We start from the raw sequence: 17,317 nt of genomic DNA, 5'->3' as shown, positions 1-17,317 counted from the left end.
AAAACTTGCCATGTGACCACTTATGGGTCCTTATCCCGTATATTGGGAACCACTGATTAAACCATACCAGCAGAGATGGAAAACATGAAGACAATCAGATTGGAAAATTACTACTTAATCTACTATATGCAATAATGTTAAATTTGGGATTATATAGAATCAACATAGCAATACAGCGTTATAGACAATTTGTAAAATGTAAGTTTCAATATTTATAGATATCATATCTGAGAGTGCTTTAAATACAAACCTACTTCAGTCACTAGTGTATTTACATTCAGATAGATTATAAATGCTGGGTTTTACATATTCAAATCTATTAACATGTTTATATATTTATATATATATTTAAAACACACACATCCATATGTACAGATAGTAAATGTCATATTTACATACAGTAGGTCACACTGTTGTGAATGTGCTGATGGCCTGTTTGAGTTCAGCAGCTGGACTGGAAATAGCGCTTCGAGTCGAGCTGCTTTGGGACACGCTGAGATTCCCGAAGGCAGCAGGGGTATTGCTTCGTGTTTTATTATTTTCTGACAGAAAAAAGTGAGTCTCGACTGTAGCCTCCTGTTCCCCAAAAACCAGACCTGGACCTGTTAGAGCATTGCCCGGGGCGTTTCCTTCTCCTATATTGCTTTCAATATTGCTGCTGTTGAAGGAGAAGCCCGGGAGAGCTGTGCCGCTGTAGTCCAGGGGCGCTGACAGTGTTTAATAAGGGTGAGGGATTCAACGGGAGGTTGGAGTTTGTTGCTGTGTCTTTCCTCTGTGGACTGGAAGGGTCAGAAAAGATCCTGAGGGCCCAGGTGGATGATTATAGGTGTGGCTATGGTCTGCGGCTGGTAATAGGCACTGTCGATGTACAGGCCGCCTGCGGAGAGGAGACAGGCAGGGTTAACATGATTAGGAAATAATCATTATCAGCTAATGGAAGGCTTTTTTTCTGAGAGTAGATAAACCCACTAAGAATAAGTCCATACCAAAAGCTGCTGTTCTGAAGCGGATCTCAGCCTATATCCAATCTGAAAATTACTGCCATCTTGTGGCCACAGTTGGTTACTGTCTCTGAAAGCTAGCTTGCCTACCAGCCACTGAATCTGTCGTGTCAAGGGTTATGGTCCACCCTCTGTCAACAAAAGCTGGAGCTTGTTAATCATAGAGATTTGAACTTTTTCAAAAGTTAAAATCATTTGCTAGTCGAGCTGTTCCTGCCCTTAGGCGGTATAAAAGATGAACACAGCTACTAGGATGTCACCCAATGGTTAATGAGGTCTCTATGACGCCTCGAGCAGAGTGTTTTTACCATTTTCATCTTAGTGTAGCTAGTTAGCCAATGAGCATACCTAGGATAATCCTCCTTCACAACTGTAGTAATGCACTTTCTCACAAAACAAGAGAGTTGCCTCGTTTTTTTGCAGCCAGAGCAGTCGCCCCCTGCTGGCCATTGAAAAGAATACAGGCACTTCCAGGCTGGCTTCATTTTTTTAGACGTTGAAGTTACCCCCATGTTTTATAAACATATGTTACAGTCTGATTCTGCAGATTTGTGTGGAGACGCAGGTAGCTGTAGCATGATGGTCATGAAGAGGGGACCATCAAAACAGGAAGTTTATCCAGCAGTATTTTTAAACAGGAAGTCGTAAGAGGTCGTCTTGGTTGACCAGAGTTTAACGAGTTTCCAAACAGGAAGTCGCAAGAGAGACGCTTTCAGCACAGAAAACAGAGGCAGCACAAAATTCGGAAATGTTGTGTTTTAGTCGACTTTAATTTGTATCATTGATGTGTTAACAGTCGAACTGCTCATTAACACAGAGGATAAATTGGGGAGCTGCACTGAGGCATAGTATAAGAGAAACGAAGCTTATTTAGACCTGTGAATAATGCAGGGCTTTACTTTATGCTAGTAAAGTCAAAGTATGAATAAAAGTCTTAATATGTTGTAGGTGGCGATAAGGTTTTCTTCCCGATTCAGTGTAAGCAGTGAACCTAACTGCACTTCTCTATACTGTAGTTGATCGAGGATACGGGCTTGGAGATCAACTGTATGAGTGAGGAAATGAATGTGAGACAGTTGCTTCAGCCTGAGCAGGTTCACGGTGGAGCCCTCGGGGAGTTTGTTGTAGAAACTTACCCAGAATGTGAGCTCTCCTTCAGGAGCAGAAAACCCAGAGTTTCCTTCATCACAAGTTTATCAAACTAAACTCACTTACTGGAACAAGCCCCAGGGGATCAAAACTCATCGAGTGCAACAGTTTTGGTTTTTAAATGGTGTTAATGCAGTTCATTAAAACTCCACCTTTAAGATATTTTCTTCTCTCTGCAGTCAGTTTAACAAAAACAAACAAACAAACCAAACATCCAGTGTCATCAATTTAACCTGTAACATGAGCAGAGCAGGATACGGATCCCTAACATTCAGGGTGCTGCTGTTTTTAGAGGAAGCTTTATTGGCTCTCAGGATTGTTAAAGGCCAGAAGAATTAAGTAGATTCAATGCATGCATGATGGATGCAAGCCCTTTAAACAGGGAAACAGAGAAACCTACAGATAAATAGAGAAACCTATTAAAGCCTTGTACTTGGTGACCACGATGTAAAGTCAGGCAGAAAGAGCATTAGAGATTACTGCAGACATGGCTTTACTAGCATTGTTTAGAAATCTAATTTAATTGTTTTTAAGACCTGTGCACATTAATACCTGTTATCCTGCTCTAAAGCTATCGCTATATTAACAGTTAATTAACTAACAACTGTTCTGTATGTACTGCAAGGACTAAAACCTTCACGCCTCTGACACAAAGCCTTAAATAATGAATTTTAGAAGCTTCAAATTAATAATTATCTTGAGATTCTTCAATTAGCCAATGACAAATTTGTTAATGTCAAAGATAATAAAGCTTCTTTTCTGAAGGCACCGGGTGGACTTTATCTTCAAATTATGAGAAGGTTTTGAGTTGATAAATACTGCAGAAAGACAGATTTCATATTTTAAAAAAAAAATCTGTTTGTACATCAAAAAATTCAGAGATTTTATTTTAAAAAGTGCTTGGCCTTGAAAGTTTAAAATATGATGCTAACAAAAGCCAGAGCTATGAAAATTGGATGTAACAATTATAATAAACTTGAGGTCATGTTTAAGGGTTTCTTAGAGGACACGTGAGATGGAATAGGTGAGTATGTTTTGCATTTCTATTACCCAAGTCAGGACAAAGTTTCTTCAGGTTATATTTGCCTGACTGTGGATGTTCAATACTTTACAATTATTTCTTACCCACGTTTTGACATATACGATCCCAGTAGCAGTTGGGGTCGACCCTGCCACTAGTTGCTAGAAACTGGGTGGTTGTTGACTGCCGCTAGGTGAGAATGATCACAAAGACGTTGCTTCAATAAAGACGGGATCTGATGCAGCATTGTAAACCTCTCTGTGACCAGTATCACCCACGGACTGTCAGCACCCTCCAGTTCGCCTGTCGGTTGTGGTGTCCAGAGGCTTTTTAGCAATACCATACATTGGTTAATGCGATGAATATCCATCGGCATGGGAAAAACTAAACGTTTCACATATTTGGCAAGAAAGCCTGTCCTGTAACAGAGTAATTAGTGTGACTAATACAATATACTAATTAGAAATTTCAGCATGCAACAAACTGGGGACCACAAGTTAATCAGTTGTTGACAAAAATATTAATTTATTTAAAAAGAATATTACCTACAAACATAAAACAGCTCTCTGAGAAGAAATTATTTGAACTCAACACAAAATGGCTCATACTCAACAGTAAGTGTAAACTCGGACACTCGATATCCAAACGAAAGAAAAATATTTCTCAGTGCAACCGAATATTGTAAACCTGTCTTTTTTCTCTCTCTAACAGAAACAAAACATCTGCAGAAAACGGAGAGAAATGAAAATACAAAACAACATTCACATATATGAATGATTGTTAAAGGAATACATAGCCTTTTGACAAAGAAGCTCTGATCACTTTCACCTCAAGGACATGCTTTAATTTAACAAAGTATGTTTATAATTATTCATTTCCCTACAACAACTGATTTTTTTTTTTACTCTATTAGGGACGCTGAATTATTGTATGTTTAGTGTGGTGTTGGCTCTTTTGGTTCTTTACAATCACGGTATAGCTCCATATTGTTGGTATTTAGTAGTTACTTAGATTTGAAAGGTCTTTGGTTCCCTCCAGATTTATTTTTAGTTCTCTAGTTTCCACATTGAATATTTGTTACTCTCTTTTTTTCAAAATATATATAAAAAAAATAATTAAAAAAAATTTAGTTTGCTACTTTGTAGTCACTTTATACCCGATCTTAATTTAGTTCCCTCGAGTAGTTAAACATTTGTTTTTAAATCTATTAAATCAAATAGAATATGGTAAGCTTTGGGACACTTTAGGGAAATTAAATAAATAAATAATTTAACTAGAGATGATGTTTTATTGAATATTCCCATCGTATTCTTTGTCATCTGTGTTTCTTTTGCTAAAAGTTAGTTTTAGTGAGCCATTTCATCATCCGTGTGTAGTTGTTGCTAATTTAGTTCCCTAAAAACCTGAATTTATGCATTTAGTTTTAAGTAACCTACCTGCTAGTATATTACATTTGTTTTGTAGATACTTAATACTTAGTTAAATGTATTTTTAGATCCCTTCTGAACATTTAATGTATTTATTTACATATTTACTGCATCGTATTTTCAGTAGTCTCACTTCACTTCCTTGTAATGCTCATGCCATATTTAATTCTCTGCAGTAGCCATCTTCAGTAGATCGAAGGGAACAAAATAAGAGCCTCTAAATATATCACTATCCTGTTAATTTAATCCTACAGGGAATGTTTGGATCATTAAAATAATTTAGGAACGCTGTAGGATGATGTATTAGAACCAGTTGCTTTTCCCCCCACTGCAAAAACTCTCACCGATAATCATGTAGTCGTCCTATACAGAAATTCCCACAATACGAAACTCAACCATGGTCATAAATTATTGTTTATTGCGCCTCATAATACTAATGACATTTAAGTGGATAATATATTTTTGTTTAGTAAGTTTTAAGAAAAACAAACTACACTGTATTATTGTGTTCTCTGCTGGATGTATTACCCAGCAGGACATGTAGGGCTGTTTAATTTGTCATATTTACCTCACCAGTCTTCCATACACTGCTCATTAAACGCTGAACTTTTGATTGCGTAATGATTTAATGATACAGAGCTTTTTTGTCAAACTCTGTGTTCACATGGATAGTAATGACATGACTGTGAAACTGTTTTAGCCCAGAGGATGAATGCTGTACAAAAATCCCACTGCCTGATTTGATGCTTAAAGGTTTGTAGACTGCAGGGTTGGGTTTGTGTCGTGAATACACAGCCAGTCAGGATATTCCTTTAACAAGTGACTTCCTGTGAAGTGGGTGAGGGAGAGTCCTAATAGGGGTAGAGGTGGGTGACGGGGTATGCTGTGGGAACTCTGATGACTGGGACAACTACTGAGGGCATTCTGGAGGGAAAACCTGAGGAAGAGTGAAAGAAAGAAAAAGAAACTCAAATGTTGGGGTGATGGAATAGATTAAATGGATGGATTAAGGATCGAAAGTGAAACTAGGAAATTACCGTAAGCAGGGAGGGTGCCTGCAGGGCTGTAACCATAAGGAGCACCAAAACCTGCGGGGGGATAAAATAAATCAAATGTTATCATTAAATAGCACCTATATATACCCACCAGTATCACCCACAGCTTTTGTAATCTATTATCATCTCAGCAATAGTTTTCACCTACATTTATGTTGAATCATATTAAAAACTGTTGTGCTTCCAGCCCTTTTTCCCTTGTAGATTGTCTGCTCAGCTGCCCTTTTATTATGAACCTCGCCAGAAACTTTGTTAATCTGAGCAGCTTTGTACAGCACTGGGGGGCAATTCAATGTTGCACTCAATTAATGTAGCACTATCAATCTGCTACAGCTTTAATTGTGAGGCGCAGATGGAACACGAGTGTGTATTTACCAGTGAGAGAGCACCGAATTATGGCTAAAGTTACTCTCAAATGGGGGAAAAAAAAGATCTAATCTACTGTAATTGGTGGACACAAGGGTCATGTCAGTTCATCAAATAAAAATAATAATCCTACCAGACCAAGATGAATTTGCCTGAAAGAAATCTTGGGAAAGACATGTCTTAATATGAATTATACAAAATTTTGGGTCCAGGCTGTCATTAGTTTTCTCCAATAAATAAATCAGGGTGAGGTGTTGTTAAGTGTTTTTAGCACTAGATCCATTATCTAGAAAACTACTTGAGATAGGTCCTTCAAATTTATTCTGGGTAAATATTTGGTGCTAATCTGCTCCATTCTCTTGGACCTGGACACTGGATAGTGTAGTGGTAAGACTACACACCTTTGGAGCAGGAGTCACAAGTTCAATTCCCACCCGGTATCCAGTAGGTCCTGGCTAGACCCCCCCCCATGCTTAAAACCAAGCCCTGGAATGGCGCGGCTATGTCTGCAGCTCGGACGCAAGAATTTCACTACATCTTGTACCCTGTATAACTGTGTATGTGGGAAATAAAGGTTGTTTGTTTTGTAGGGGACTGATTTTATTTCCAGATTCTTATACAGAAGGCTAACAGCAAGAGGAAGCTAATTAAAACACTTTACACTCTGGTGTAAATCCTGAGCACTGAATTAAAGATCATTCAGTATAACGCAGGTTTGTACAGCTTAATAACAGTCAGTCAAATGAAGGAGTATTGATTTATTAATTTTCCCCTTGGTATATGTAACGGACATGTTAAACAATGATGTGACTGCTGTGTGACTCACCTGGTGGGATGTATCCATGTGCGGGTGGGGTGCTGATGTAGGGAGCTCTGGGGATAATGGGGACCCGTGGAGGTCTGGCAGCGAGGGCTGGGAGGGTGAGGACCGAAGCCACGGGTCGCTTTGGCTGCACAAAAAATAGACCACAGTAAGAACAATACATGTTTTCTTTCACTGGGAATTTATCAACATTTTACTCACATCCTGATCTAACTGCTAAAAGGAAAAAGACTGATTTAAGTTTAAAACTCTCTGATTTGTCTCATCTGTCAATATCTGCAGGACACAATGCAGGACGTTAATTTGAAAGTCATTCTGAGAACCTTAATGTTTTACTCACTGGAGGGTTTGGCCGTTTCTTCTTGTTGGTCGTAGATTTAGAGCCGGAGAACAGGCTGTTCAGAGCGGCGAGCGCAGCGCTGGCTTTGGCTACTTTCTTGTTGGGACCCGTTCCCCGAAAAACCTGCTTGTCTACCTCAACCTGTTATCGCACACAGAGATGAGAGCTCATATTAACAGGGTTCCTCCTGCTAAAGACTGAAGTCTTCAAGACGACAAAGAAGAACAAAAAAACCACTTGGATTTGTGTACAAGATCGACTCAACAAAACGCTGTTCCCCGATAGTTAGAGAAAAAGTTTATGTTTGAAAGAAAGAAGAAAATCAAAATGCTTGAATTTGAGCGGGCTGCCTCGATTCCCATCATGTAAAAATTTAAAACACATTCTGCACAAACACAACACGGCTTCAGTACAGCTGCAGAACTGATTCTCATTGAATGTGCATTTCTTTATTTTGTTGCTAGCAAACATACAGTGCAGTAAACTGTTTATCCAACTTTTAAATTGCAATATTAGAATTTTATTTAAAACAATTAACTCCTGCTTCCTTAAATCCCCCTTTAAAGCATGTTAGCATGATGTCTGTAGACTAATACCAGTTAAGGCCCTGTTTTTTAAGATAAATGAATTTTCTTAAAATTTAAAAAACAAATTTACATATTAAATTTACATTTTTCTGTTATATTTACATATAATAGAAACATACAGATTTTCATTATCAATGTTACAATAAATCTAATAAATTATGCCACGCTATTATAGATTATGCCAACCAGCTTAATCTATAAAAAGTCAAAAACAACCTTTTCCTGAAGCACCGCTTTGAAAAAGCTCTTCTTTTGTTTTAATAATGACTTAATCGACAAGGGAGAAACCAGAAATTAAAGTAACTGCTATGTGATATGAGTAATTCAGTCCCACACCTGTCGTTAACATTGTCTCTGGAGCACCTTTGTTTCTTAATAAGACATCTACATATGCAGCTCTTTTGTTGTTAATGCCAAAGGAAATCATCGCCACATAAAGAAACACAGAGCTTCTTGCATAAAGCACTGCAACAACATATAGCCTTAAAAAGCAAGCAGAAAACAAACTACAGCAGCGATTTTACAGGGACTAAACTAGTTTCATGTTCGGCTGCGTTTGCTGGCATTTAAAGCTGTTTTCATATACAGGAAGCTCTGAACATAAAACGCATTCTGTCGTTCATCTGCTCCTAATAAGAGAAGACATCGGAGACAGAGCGGAGCAGTGAGTGGAGGTGTGTTTGTTTTCCTACCTCTATGATGAAGCGTTTGTCGTAGCTGCTGCCGCTCTCCGATATCAGCTCGTATTTGAGGCCGCGGCGTTTCTCATTCAGCTCCATCACCGGGTTCTTACCTCCTGCCGTCAGGATCGGTCCAGGAGCTCTAGACTGCAGACGCATGCAGAGAGAGAGAATCAGCTGCAGGCTTTACATCCGGTTTATCCCCCGAATGAGGAAACATGAGCTCTTGAGCACAAAGTAAGACAAGCTATCTAAGCAGCCCGTTCACATCAGGTATACCTCCTACATGCTGGAAGAGTGAGAAAGAACAAGCTGCTGATATTCAGTATTTGCTGCACAGCTTACAGATACAAATGCCTATTACAGCTAATTAGAAAATGTAGTCTTTTTGTTTTTCATCTTTACTAAGCTGCTTCTTTTCTGTTTTCTGTTTAAGTTCCTTGAAGATGTTTCACTCTCTCATCCAAGAAGTTTCTTCACTTCTCAGAGAGAAGAAGAGTGGAGAAGTGGAGAGTCCCAGGTATTTAAGCCCTAGTGGGAGTTGTGCTGTGAAAGAGACGCAACAAATGCAACAACGGGCGTATGTCCCACAAATAAGTGTCCAGCCCGCAGTATTTAATTATTTAGTTAGTTAGATGGTTATAAGTGCACAAACTCTGTGCTGACAGGTAGGCCAAAACAGTCATTAGCGTTCAACCTGGTCTTAATGAAGTATGCAGACGGTGCTCTCAGCACCACCAGGCTACCATATTTTTTTTTTTATCTATGCAATTCTGATTATTGAGAGCTGATACCTTTTTTTAAATTATATTTTTTCTATATTGGTTCTTGGGATTGTTCAATCAAAGCATCATCATCATATGACCCCTCAACCTGAATGTAGGGAATAAACCACGCAAAATTTACAGGAAACCCCGGGGCCTGTCTGAACCCTGACCACGAATAAAAATAAACACTTTAATAATTTAATTTGTTAAAATTTATGGAATTCACATAGTAATAAGTTTTGGTATGCAGCCTATATTATGAGGTTCTTTGTGTTTTTGCTCACATTTTCAAAGACATCATCCCAGCCCACATAAAACGCAGCCCACTGATAGTCACACACCCATGCACATCTATCAAGTTAACACTGATCTAACACACTTTAATTTCTATGACTGGAAGGTTAAAACAGAGCTTGAAAAAACGTTCTGAGGACACGACTGAAAATGATTTTAAAAAAGTATTTTCAAATAACAACTTTGAAACATCTTGATGTAAGTTGGAGAGCACTTAAAATAAAAGAAAAACTATCTGAAAGTCTGGCTCAATACTTTAAAGAAGAGTTCAAAGAAATCTATAGAATAAATCAAAATATCAAGTTGCAACCTAACAGAATAAAATGAAGCTCATGCTTCTTCATGGTCTGATGAACTAATAACCCAGCAAACCACTGGCTAAATGAAAAATCAGGTTCTACCAGTCTCAGAAATAACCTCCACATCTGGTTTGGGATCTATGAGGAAACCTGTGTGTAAGAATATTATTTTACTGTATTTCATTTTCTTTTAAATTGTATCTATTTTTTTATGTTATTAGATTAGACTGAAATGGATGAATGAAGAAATGCTTACTGGAAATAGTTTCGGTGATTTGCAGTATAACATGTCTGAATGGTCAAACTGACAGTAAACTTTTATTTATTTTACATTTTCAAAACTCAACTTTTTTATATTTTAATGGATGAGGAGGTTTACAATGAAAGCTATCAAAAGAATGAAATTCAATTAACTTTTATTTATATGGCGCCAGACTCCCAGCAGCTGAGCTCTGACCGAGCAGCAATTTTAAATGGCTGTATCTGTCATTTTAAAAAAATGATTGTAAACCTATCGAGATTAATATTTCACACACAACACCTACAAGCAAGGTCGTCTGCTCTTTATAAAACACGGGCATAACCATTGTGAGGTCGACAAACGTTTTTGAAGTCCCAAGTTGAGTGTTTTCACCATCGCCATTGTCAGTGGTTTGACGCCGGACGTGACGAGCGAGGGGCGGCTCTGACTGTGAAGTCTCACTCTCATTGAGTGTGCAAGTATGTAAACCTACTGTACACACACACACACGCACACATATACAAGTAAAAAGGAGACACAACCTCAACAACCAAGGGACTGCAGGGGACAAACGGAGCTACAGATATAAGAACTAATAAGATGATTAAGCAAAACTTGCTTTCACGCTGCTCATGTTATTGATACCTGATGACATGTTTCTGTTTTGCTGGCCTCAGGGTAATCCCTAACATTAGTTAAGTGTGGTTGTGAAACCCAAACTCTCCCCACACTCTGCTGGAGGTCTCTTCCTGTTAAAAGGGAGTTTTTCCTTCCCCTAGTCACCAATTGCCCCCAAGAGGGGATCCTCTTTCTAAAATTTTACTTTATGATGAAAGCATCTTGAGGTGATTGCTGCTGTGAATTGGTGCCATATGAATAAAACAGAAATGAATTTTAGTGGTGATTTTAAGAGAGGCATTGAGGTATCCGGGAGTGAGTAGAAACATGACGGCCTTTTGGATTTTTAGAAAATTTGTCCTTCAGGCTCTCAGAGGCAACAGAGTCGGGGAAGGTTACATTTTTGTTCACATAAGGACAGGAAAAAAAAATTAGTAATACATGAAAAGAAAGTTCCACAGAACATGTTTAAATCCAAGGTTTCCAGCCTTTGTAATCAGGACGACCGAAAATCTGCAGAAGAATTTTTATTGTGTTGAATCTCTAATGAACCTCATGGATGTGTTGTAATCAGGAAGAACCTTTCACAAAAGGCCATAGTCTGTGTGTGTGTGTTCGTTCCTCACCTCCTGTGTGTCTGTGGAGGAGGTGATGGAGGTGGAGCTGGAGCTGGTGGACATCCTGTCGTTCTTCCCTTCGCCATCTGACTTCTCGTCGGCACTCAGCGAGTCCACGTCTCCATCGCTGCCGAGCACGTAGCCCAAAGCCTGCAGCGCCTGAGGACGACAGCAGCGAAAACAAAAACAGCCAGAGGACGTTCATTTAAATTTCATCACCGCACGACTTCCTGCTGCATTCAACACGACAGTCATCGGATTACAAAAGTAGCGGATAAACTTTTTGTGACGTCCTGACAGCCGCAAATGGGAGATGAGTCACGCTTTCACATCCATCATTTGTCACTGAGCTGTCCTTGAGCAAGGCACTCAAACCCCAGCTGCTGCAGTGAGGCTGCAAAGCGAACAACAAGAACAGAAAGACTGGCTGTGCTGAGAGTGTGAAAGTGCAACTGAATGAATAAATATGTGTGAAAAAGACTCAGTGTGAGCAGTCAAACTTCTAGTTCAATAAAAGATTTGTCACAAAAAGAACATTGTGTGTTCTCGTATCGATTTAGAAGAAAACTTCAGCTGCTGTTTCTTTGTCCAACTTAATGTTCAGCTTTTAAACACCCGAGTACAAAATTATTGACAAACCAAACTAACAGGCAGACACAGGACTGGAAGCTAAAGTGGTGTTGTTAACCCTCTGAACCCCCTTTTACTTGCTTCACTTACAGATGTCATAATTTTAAAAGTAGAGAAAGCAACTTGATACCTGTGCTGATATTAAAGTGGACCTATTCTGCTTTTCCTTTATTTTTTATGTCTTTTGCTTTTAGTGGAGTTTCTGCAACTAACGACAAACCGGATTTCCTTTGTTCTCATGATTTCTCTTGTTCTTTTTAGTCTTAGAAGACTAAAACGGGGGGCGACCGTGGCGCAGGAGGTTGGGAAGTGCATTTGTAACTGGAAGGTCGCCGGTTTGATCCCTGTGCTTTCTGTCCTGGTTGAATAGTGGAATTGTAAAGCGCTTTGGGTGCCTTGAAAAGCGCTATATAAACGCAATCCATTATTATTATCATTATTATAAAACAGTTTTCAGCAGTTTGAAAACTCTTATATGTGTATTAGAATTTGAAATTAGAGCCTAAAAGAACTGCAGGACAGTTCGAATCCACTTTCTGTGATGTTTCCTGTTTGTTTTGTTTTTTAATCTTTCTGTATCTGCTCGTCTGTGTCTAAGTGTTTATGGAGCTAGTGCTGTGGAATCCAAGTCCCTATAAATCAATCGGTCTATCTATGATAACCCAGTTAACCCAGTATCTAAAGGAATAGGCTCTAGCCCATTGTGACCCTGAGCAGAATTAAATGGTAGTGATGTTCATCATTTTAGTTTGTCTCAATCTGAAGCTTTCAAACATTAAGCACAAATCATACTCTGGATTTTGAGGTGTTTACATGTCCCAAAGAAGACATTTGCTAACCGATGACTATCAGACAACCCATCTAAGGTTCATTAAAATACAACCCCCAGACTTCTGTGACTTTTATGCAGCTCTTTGAACTGTGTTGGTACCTTGAGAGCTACTTGGAGCTTGGCGGTTCTCTTGGAGTTCCCTGTGGCCTGGTATGTGGTTCCCTGGATTTCCACGGACATGGTGAAGACTGGAGCGTGCACTGGGCCGGATTGGGACAGCAGGCGGTACTGAAGGCCCGGGTGGATCTGGTTCAGACGCATCAGAGCATTCATGGGATGGTTTGGATCGGTCATCCTCCAGTCTAGCACTTAAAGAGGAGAGATGCACATGTTATTAATGAAACAGAGACCTCATGACTCCACAAGCAGGAAGTGAGAGAAGCCATTTCATTGGCCCAGCTTCTTTCCTATTAGCAGCTAGCTGATGGGACTAGAATGACACCGTCCGGGTGTTACACCACTGACACTTCAGCCAGCGACACTTCACACCTACACAGTGACGAGAGATGAGCTGCCTCCCCGGAGTCCTGAGCAGTAATATCTCACTGATGAATTGGAAATGAAACCTCACTCCTGGTGACATCCATTACAAAACAAGTGCTGAGTGTCGCCAAATAATAAGCATTTTTAATAATAAGCAGATTTTAGTCCAACTCTGTCAACTGTGCTATGAGGCTACAAAAGATTTGACTTTGTAAACAAATAAGATCTATAAAGGACAGAACTGAAGTCAAATGACATTTGTCAGCTGTCAAACTTTTAATATTAATATAGAAATGGGAACAACATCACAGTCTGAAATCAAGTTCAACAAGATGCTTTAAAAAAACAAAAACTCTTCGGACCCACAGGAAAACTGATCAATTAAACAGGTGCTGGTTGTTTCCAAGGAACTGACGAATGCTCATTACATAAACGTGTGCACAATATAATGGAGACAGATCCATGTACGTGGACTTATCCAGTCAGTTCTATTTATTAATCTATGAATTTAATAAAAAATAAACTGTTCAAACAACCTGCAGGGTTTCATAGAGAGGTGATAACAGATGTCACCAAGTGGAAACATCCGGGGCAGAAAAATGAAATCAATTTCCAAAAAGTGCAGTTCCTGTTAGGGCCACCTGAGCCTGGCTTCAAAACGGAGTCAAACCCACAGACTTGTATGTTAAAATGTACAACTCTAAAACAGAGATGAACTTGCAGGTATTAAAACAAATAAACAACCATTTTGGCCTCTGTGGATAGTGTCCACTCTTCCTTGAGTTATACTGGTAAGGCTAGAAGTTATGGCTCCTCTGACTGACAGATGCTGTTCCTCTAATGACCACTTGGGGCTCGTCACAAAAGCGAGTAAATCCACATAGAAACATTCTGTTACCTGTTTAGATTTTTTTTTTTAAATTATTCTTGTCATCTGAGTTTTAATTTGTAGTTTTATAAAAAAAACAAAAACAAAAAAACATGCTTTAGAGCTTCAAGGCTACAGCTGTCACCACCTGTACCATTATTACAGGTATTCAAATCTAACGCAGGGTTAATGGACTGGGCAAAGTTGAAGAGGAAGAGGGCCGGCAGAAACGTTCATGTGTAATTTCAGATTCTTGAGAAACACTACAGAGTTATCGATGATGCTGAGGTGATCATTTATTTGCATATGGCCACCCACAGATTTCAGCTTTTGTGTAACAGGTGTCACAGCGGGGACACTTGAGGCTTGTGAAGTGTGCAGCCGCCTGGTTCTGCAGCCACTGTGTGTAATTACTGAAAGGTTCTGACAGGCACTTTAGACTTGAGTGCGACTTCTATGAATATGGATGCAGACGAGGTGTAAGAAAACGAATGTGGAGGTGCTGGTGGACAGGTGCCGGAAGGAAGACAGGGGGAGGTGTTAAAGCACTGTAAGTGTGTGTGTAAAACCCAACATGCGCGTGTGTGGTGGGAGGTGGTGAGATAATTGCGTGGCAACAGCCAGCAGTATTAATCCTCCTCTATCTCTGCCTCCGTCACCTCCTTTGAACTGGAAGCAGATGAGGGTTGCCGGAGACGATGGTCCCAGCGAGGGCCAATTTAATTACTGTGACACTGACAGACAAGACTCTGAGAGCGAGGGGGAGGAGGAGTGAAGAGGCCGAAGGCTGCAGCCATCAGTGCCAAGACCGTTTAGTTTACGGCTGCAGCTAATTATTATTTTCACTGTCAGCTAATCTGCTGATTTTTTTTTTTTTTTTTTTTAGCAATTATTGGATTAAACTGTCTATAAAATACCAGAAAAAGCAGCCAGACATCTTTAAATGTCTTGTTTAACGAGCAGTCCATGGCTAAAAATATCCATATGAATATCTGTACAAAAAAGGTGTCAAACTCATGGCCAAACACAGCCCTCTGTATGCTTTAATCCAGTTGGAACATCCCTTTTTGGCTAACACATTTTGGTCCACCTAAGCTCAGCTGTGGTCTGCACAGGAACACAACAAACCAAACAAAGGGATTCAGCTTCCCAGCACCCGAGCTTACGAACACAAACTAGCAAAATAAAAAGAAAAAAAAAAGACTGGTGCAGAGGGCAGGCGGTTTAAAGAAAGATGGGAGACTGAGAAGCGTGTGTGAAGGGAGGCCTGCGTTTCCACCACGACACAGGCTCTGTATTCAAACAACATTTCAACTCCACGCACCAGCAGAGATGCAGAGCCACGGAGGAGGAGACGCGAGGCAGAAAGCTGCTGAGCTGAAGAGGCAACTAAAGCCAAACATGTTTTTTCTCAAAGTGAGATTTCTTCACTGCAGAGGGGAGAGCTGAGCGAGAGATTTTCAGGGAAACTGAAGTTTATTTGCAAGTTTTCATTTTTATTTGTTACTTGTAGTTAATTTTATGCAACACTAGCCTGTGTGCAGCACAGTACATGATCAAAGATTCTTTTTCTTTTGTTGCTGAGACCAGGATATAAAGAACAGAACTAAAGTAGTGCATTAGGAGAGAAACCTATATGATCTGAAAGTGAAAGCTGATGTGATGCACTTGAATACACCATAGAAGCTAAAACCATTCAGTGTCTGAACACAGGTGATGTGATCTGTGCATATCAGGTGACCTGTGCACGTGGATTTTATGGATTTTATGGTCTGAACCAAGAGAAAGTTAAAATCCTTTGAGACATCAGTGGGCAAGTAAAAATTATTATTAAAAAATTGACATAAATCATCAATATTTCATTGAATTTGAGTGAACTAGAGCAGCGGTCCCCAACCCCCGGGCCTCGGACCGGTACCGGGCCGCGAGAGTTGAGGCTCAGGTGTGAAATGTATAGTTTTCAGGGTTTTCAGCGTTATTTTGTTATCGTTTTTATCGTTTACTCGGTTTTCCTGGGTCTTTTCACGTGTGTTATGAATAAATCTTCTTTTTTCGGTACCGGTACTAGTTTTATTTTGTTGTATTTACCCGCAACACCTTAAAGGCCGGTCCGTGAAAATATTGTCGGGCATAAACCGGTCCGTGGCGCAAAAAAGGTTGGGGACCGCTGCACTAGAGGAAAAATGTCTCATTAGCAGAAAAATCAGTGAGAAGTTGTGTTTTGAGTGAAACTTTGTGTAATATGTCAACAGAGCAGCACAGCAGGGGGGCCACACAACACTGTAAATCATGTCCTGACAGCACCATATGAAGTTATGTCAGCCAAGAAATATGACAAGATGCCATACTTAAAAAATTAGCCTGATAAACACACTGTCACAACAGAAGACGCCGCCTGTGTAAGTGCTGTCCAAACAGCTGCCACAAAACCCTCTGTGAGGAGGGAGCGTTCAGAAGGCTAATAAAAATCTGGGTGGTTTGACACTGTTCTGGTGTTCAGGACTGAAATCTGACATTAAGCCACTGTCACACAGACCTCTGTCAACCTGAGCTGATTGATTCCTAAAACTGTCTGAAGCTGAATGTCTTTTAAGCTTCACCAGCTTCTCTATCAGCTCTGTGGAAATCTGATAACTTCACACAATTTTCTGCTTCGAGGACACATCTCACCTAAAAGCCACTGCTGCCTGAAATCTTCCTTAACCCGCTTCATGCTGCTGACTAACGCCGCTCTGAGATGCAGTGAAGGGGGCGACCTGGTTCCTGAAATGATATCGGACGTCGCTGCCTGCTGGGTTTTACACATCCAGACTATAATGGATCACTTTCAGCAGGGTCAGGCCATTTTCTCTCCTCTGATACAGAGATTGAAGTGAATGTGCCGTGTTATTCTTTGGCCTGACAGGCCGATTTGATCCCTGTCACAACAAAGCGTCCCGGTTTCTGAGAAAAGATCAGCGTCGCTGCTCACTTCTTTCAGCTCCAGTGCTTCACTTTTCCACCTTTTACACAAAGACCTCTTTTACAGACAGCTATAGTGCATGTCCAACACACACTGAACCATGAGCCTTGTCTCTTAGTCGTCAGTCAATATCCACTTATCTGCTGTGAAGAGTTTTTGTCCAGGGAAGTCAGCCTCTGTGCGACGTGGCAAATGTGACCTGCACAGGATCAATCTTTTGTGCACATTTTTAATATGTCGCCATTTTCCATTAAAGA

The 17,317-nt window shown here is 40.0% G+C and overlaps 1 protein-coding gene across 1 annotated transcript in view; it reads right to left on the bottom strand.

Moving 5' to 3' along the window:
• Positions 1-3,672: 3,672 nt before the first annotated feature.
• Positions 3,673-17,317, bottom strand: part of LOC146657999 (spermatid perinuclear RNA-binding protein-like) — a 102,681-nt gene continuing 89,036 nt past the window's right edge. Inside the window, exons 12-18 of the mRNA XM_085426391.1 lie at positions 12,847-13,055; positions 11,295-11,444; positions 8,462-8,596; positions 7,183-7,323; positions 6,846-6,969; positions 5,636-5,686; positions 3,673-5,535 (exon numbers count right to left, since the gene is read on the bottom strand). Of these exons, the coding sequence (XP_085282517.1) occupies positions 5,450-5,535; positions 5,636-5,686; positions 6,846-6,969; positions 7,183-7,323; positions 8,462-8,596; positions 11,295-11,444; positions 12,847-13,055 (896 nt within the window). The 3' untranslated portion in view covers positions 3,673-5,449. The remainder of the gene's footprint in view (positions 5,536-5,635; positions 5,687-6,845; positions 6,970-7,182; positions 7,324-8,461; positions 8,597-11,294; positions 11,445-12,846; positions 13,056-17,317) is intronic.

The sequence above is a fragment of the Rhamphochromis longiceps genome, linkage group LG12, assembly GCF_057381845.1.
Source record: "Rhamphochromis longiceps isolate RC_006_pf linkage group LG12, R_longiceps_female_GT1.1, whole genome shotgun sequence".
Lineage (NCBI taxonomy): Eukaryota > Metazoa > Chordata > Actinopteri > Cichliformes > Cichlidae > Rhamphochromis > Rhamphochromis longiceps.
Note: the sequence above shows the minus strand (reverse complement) of the source record. Positions and strands in the feature narration are given on the sequence as shown.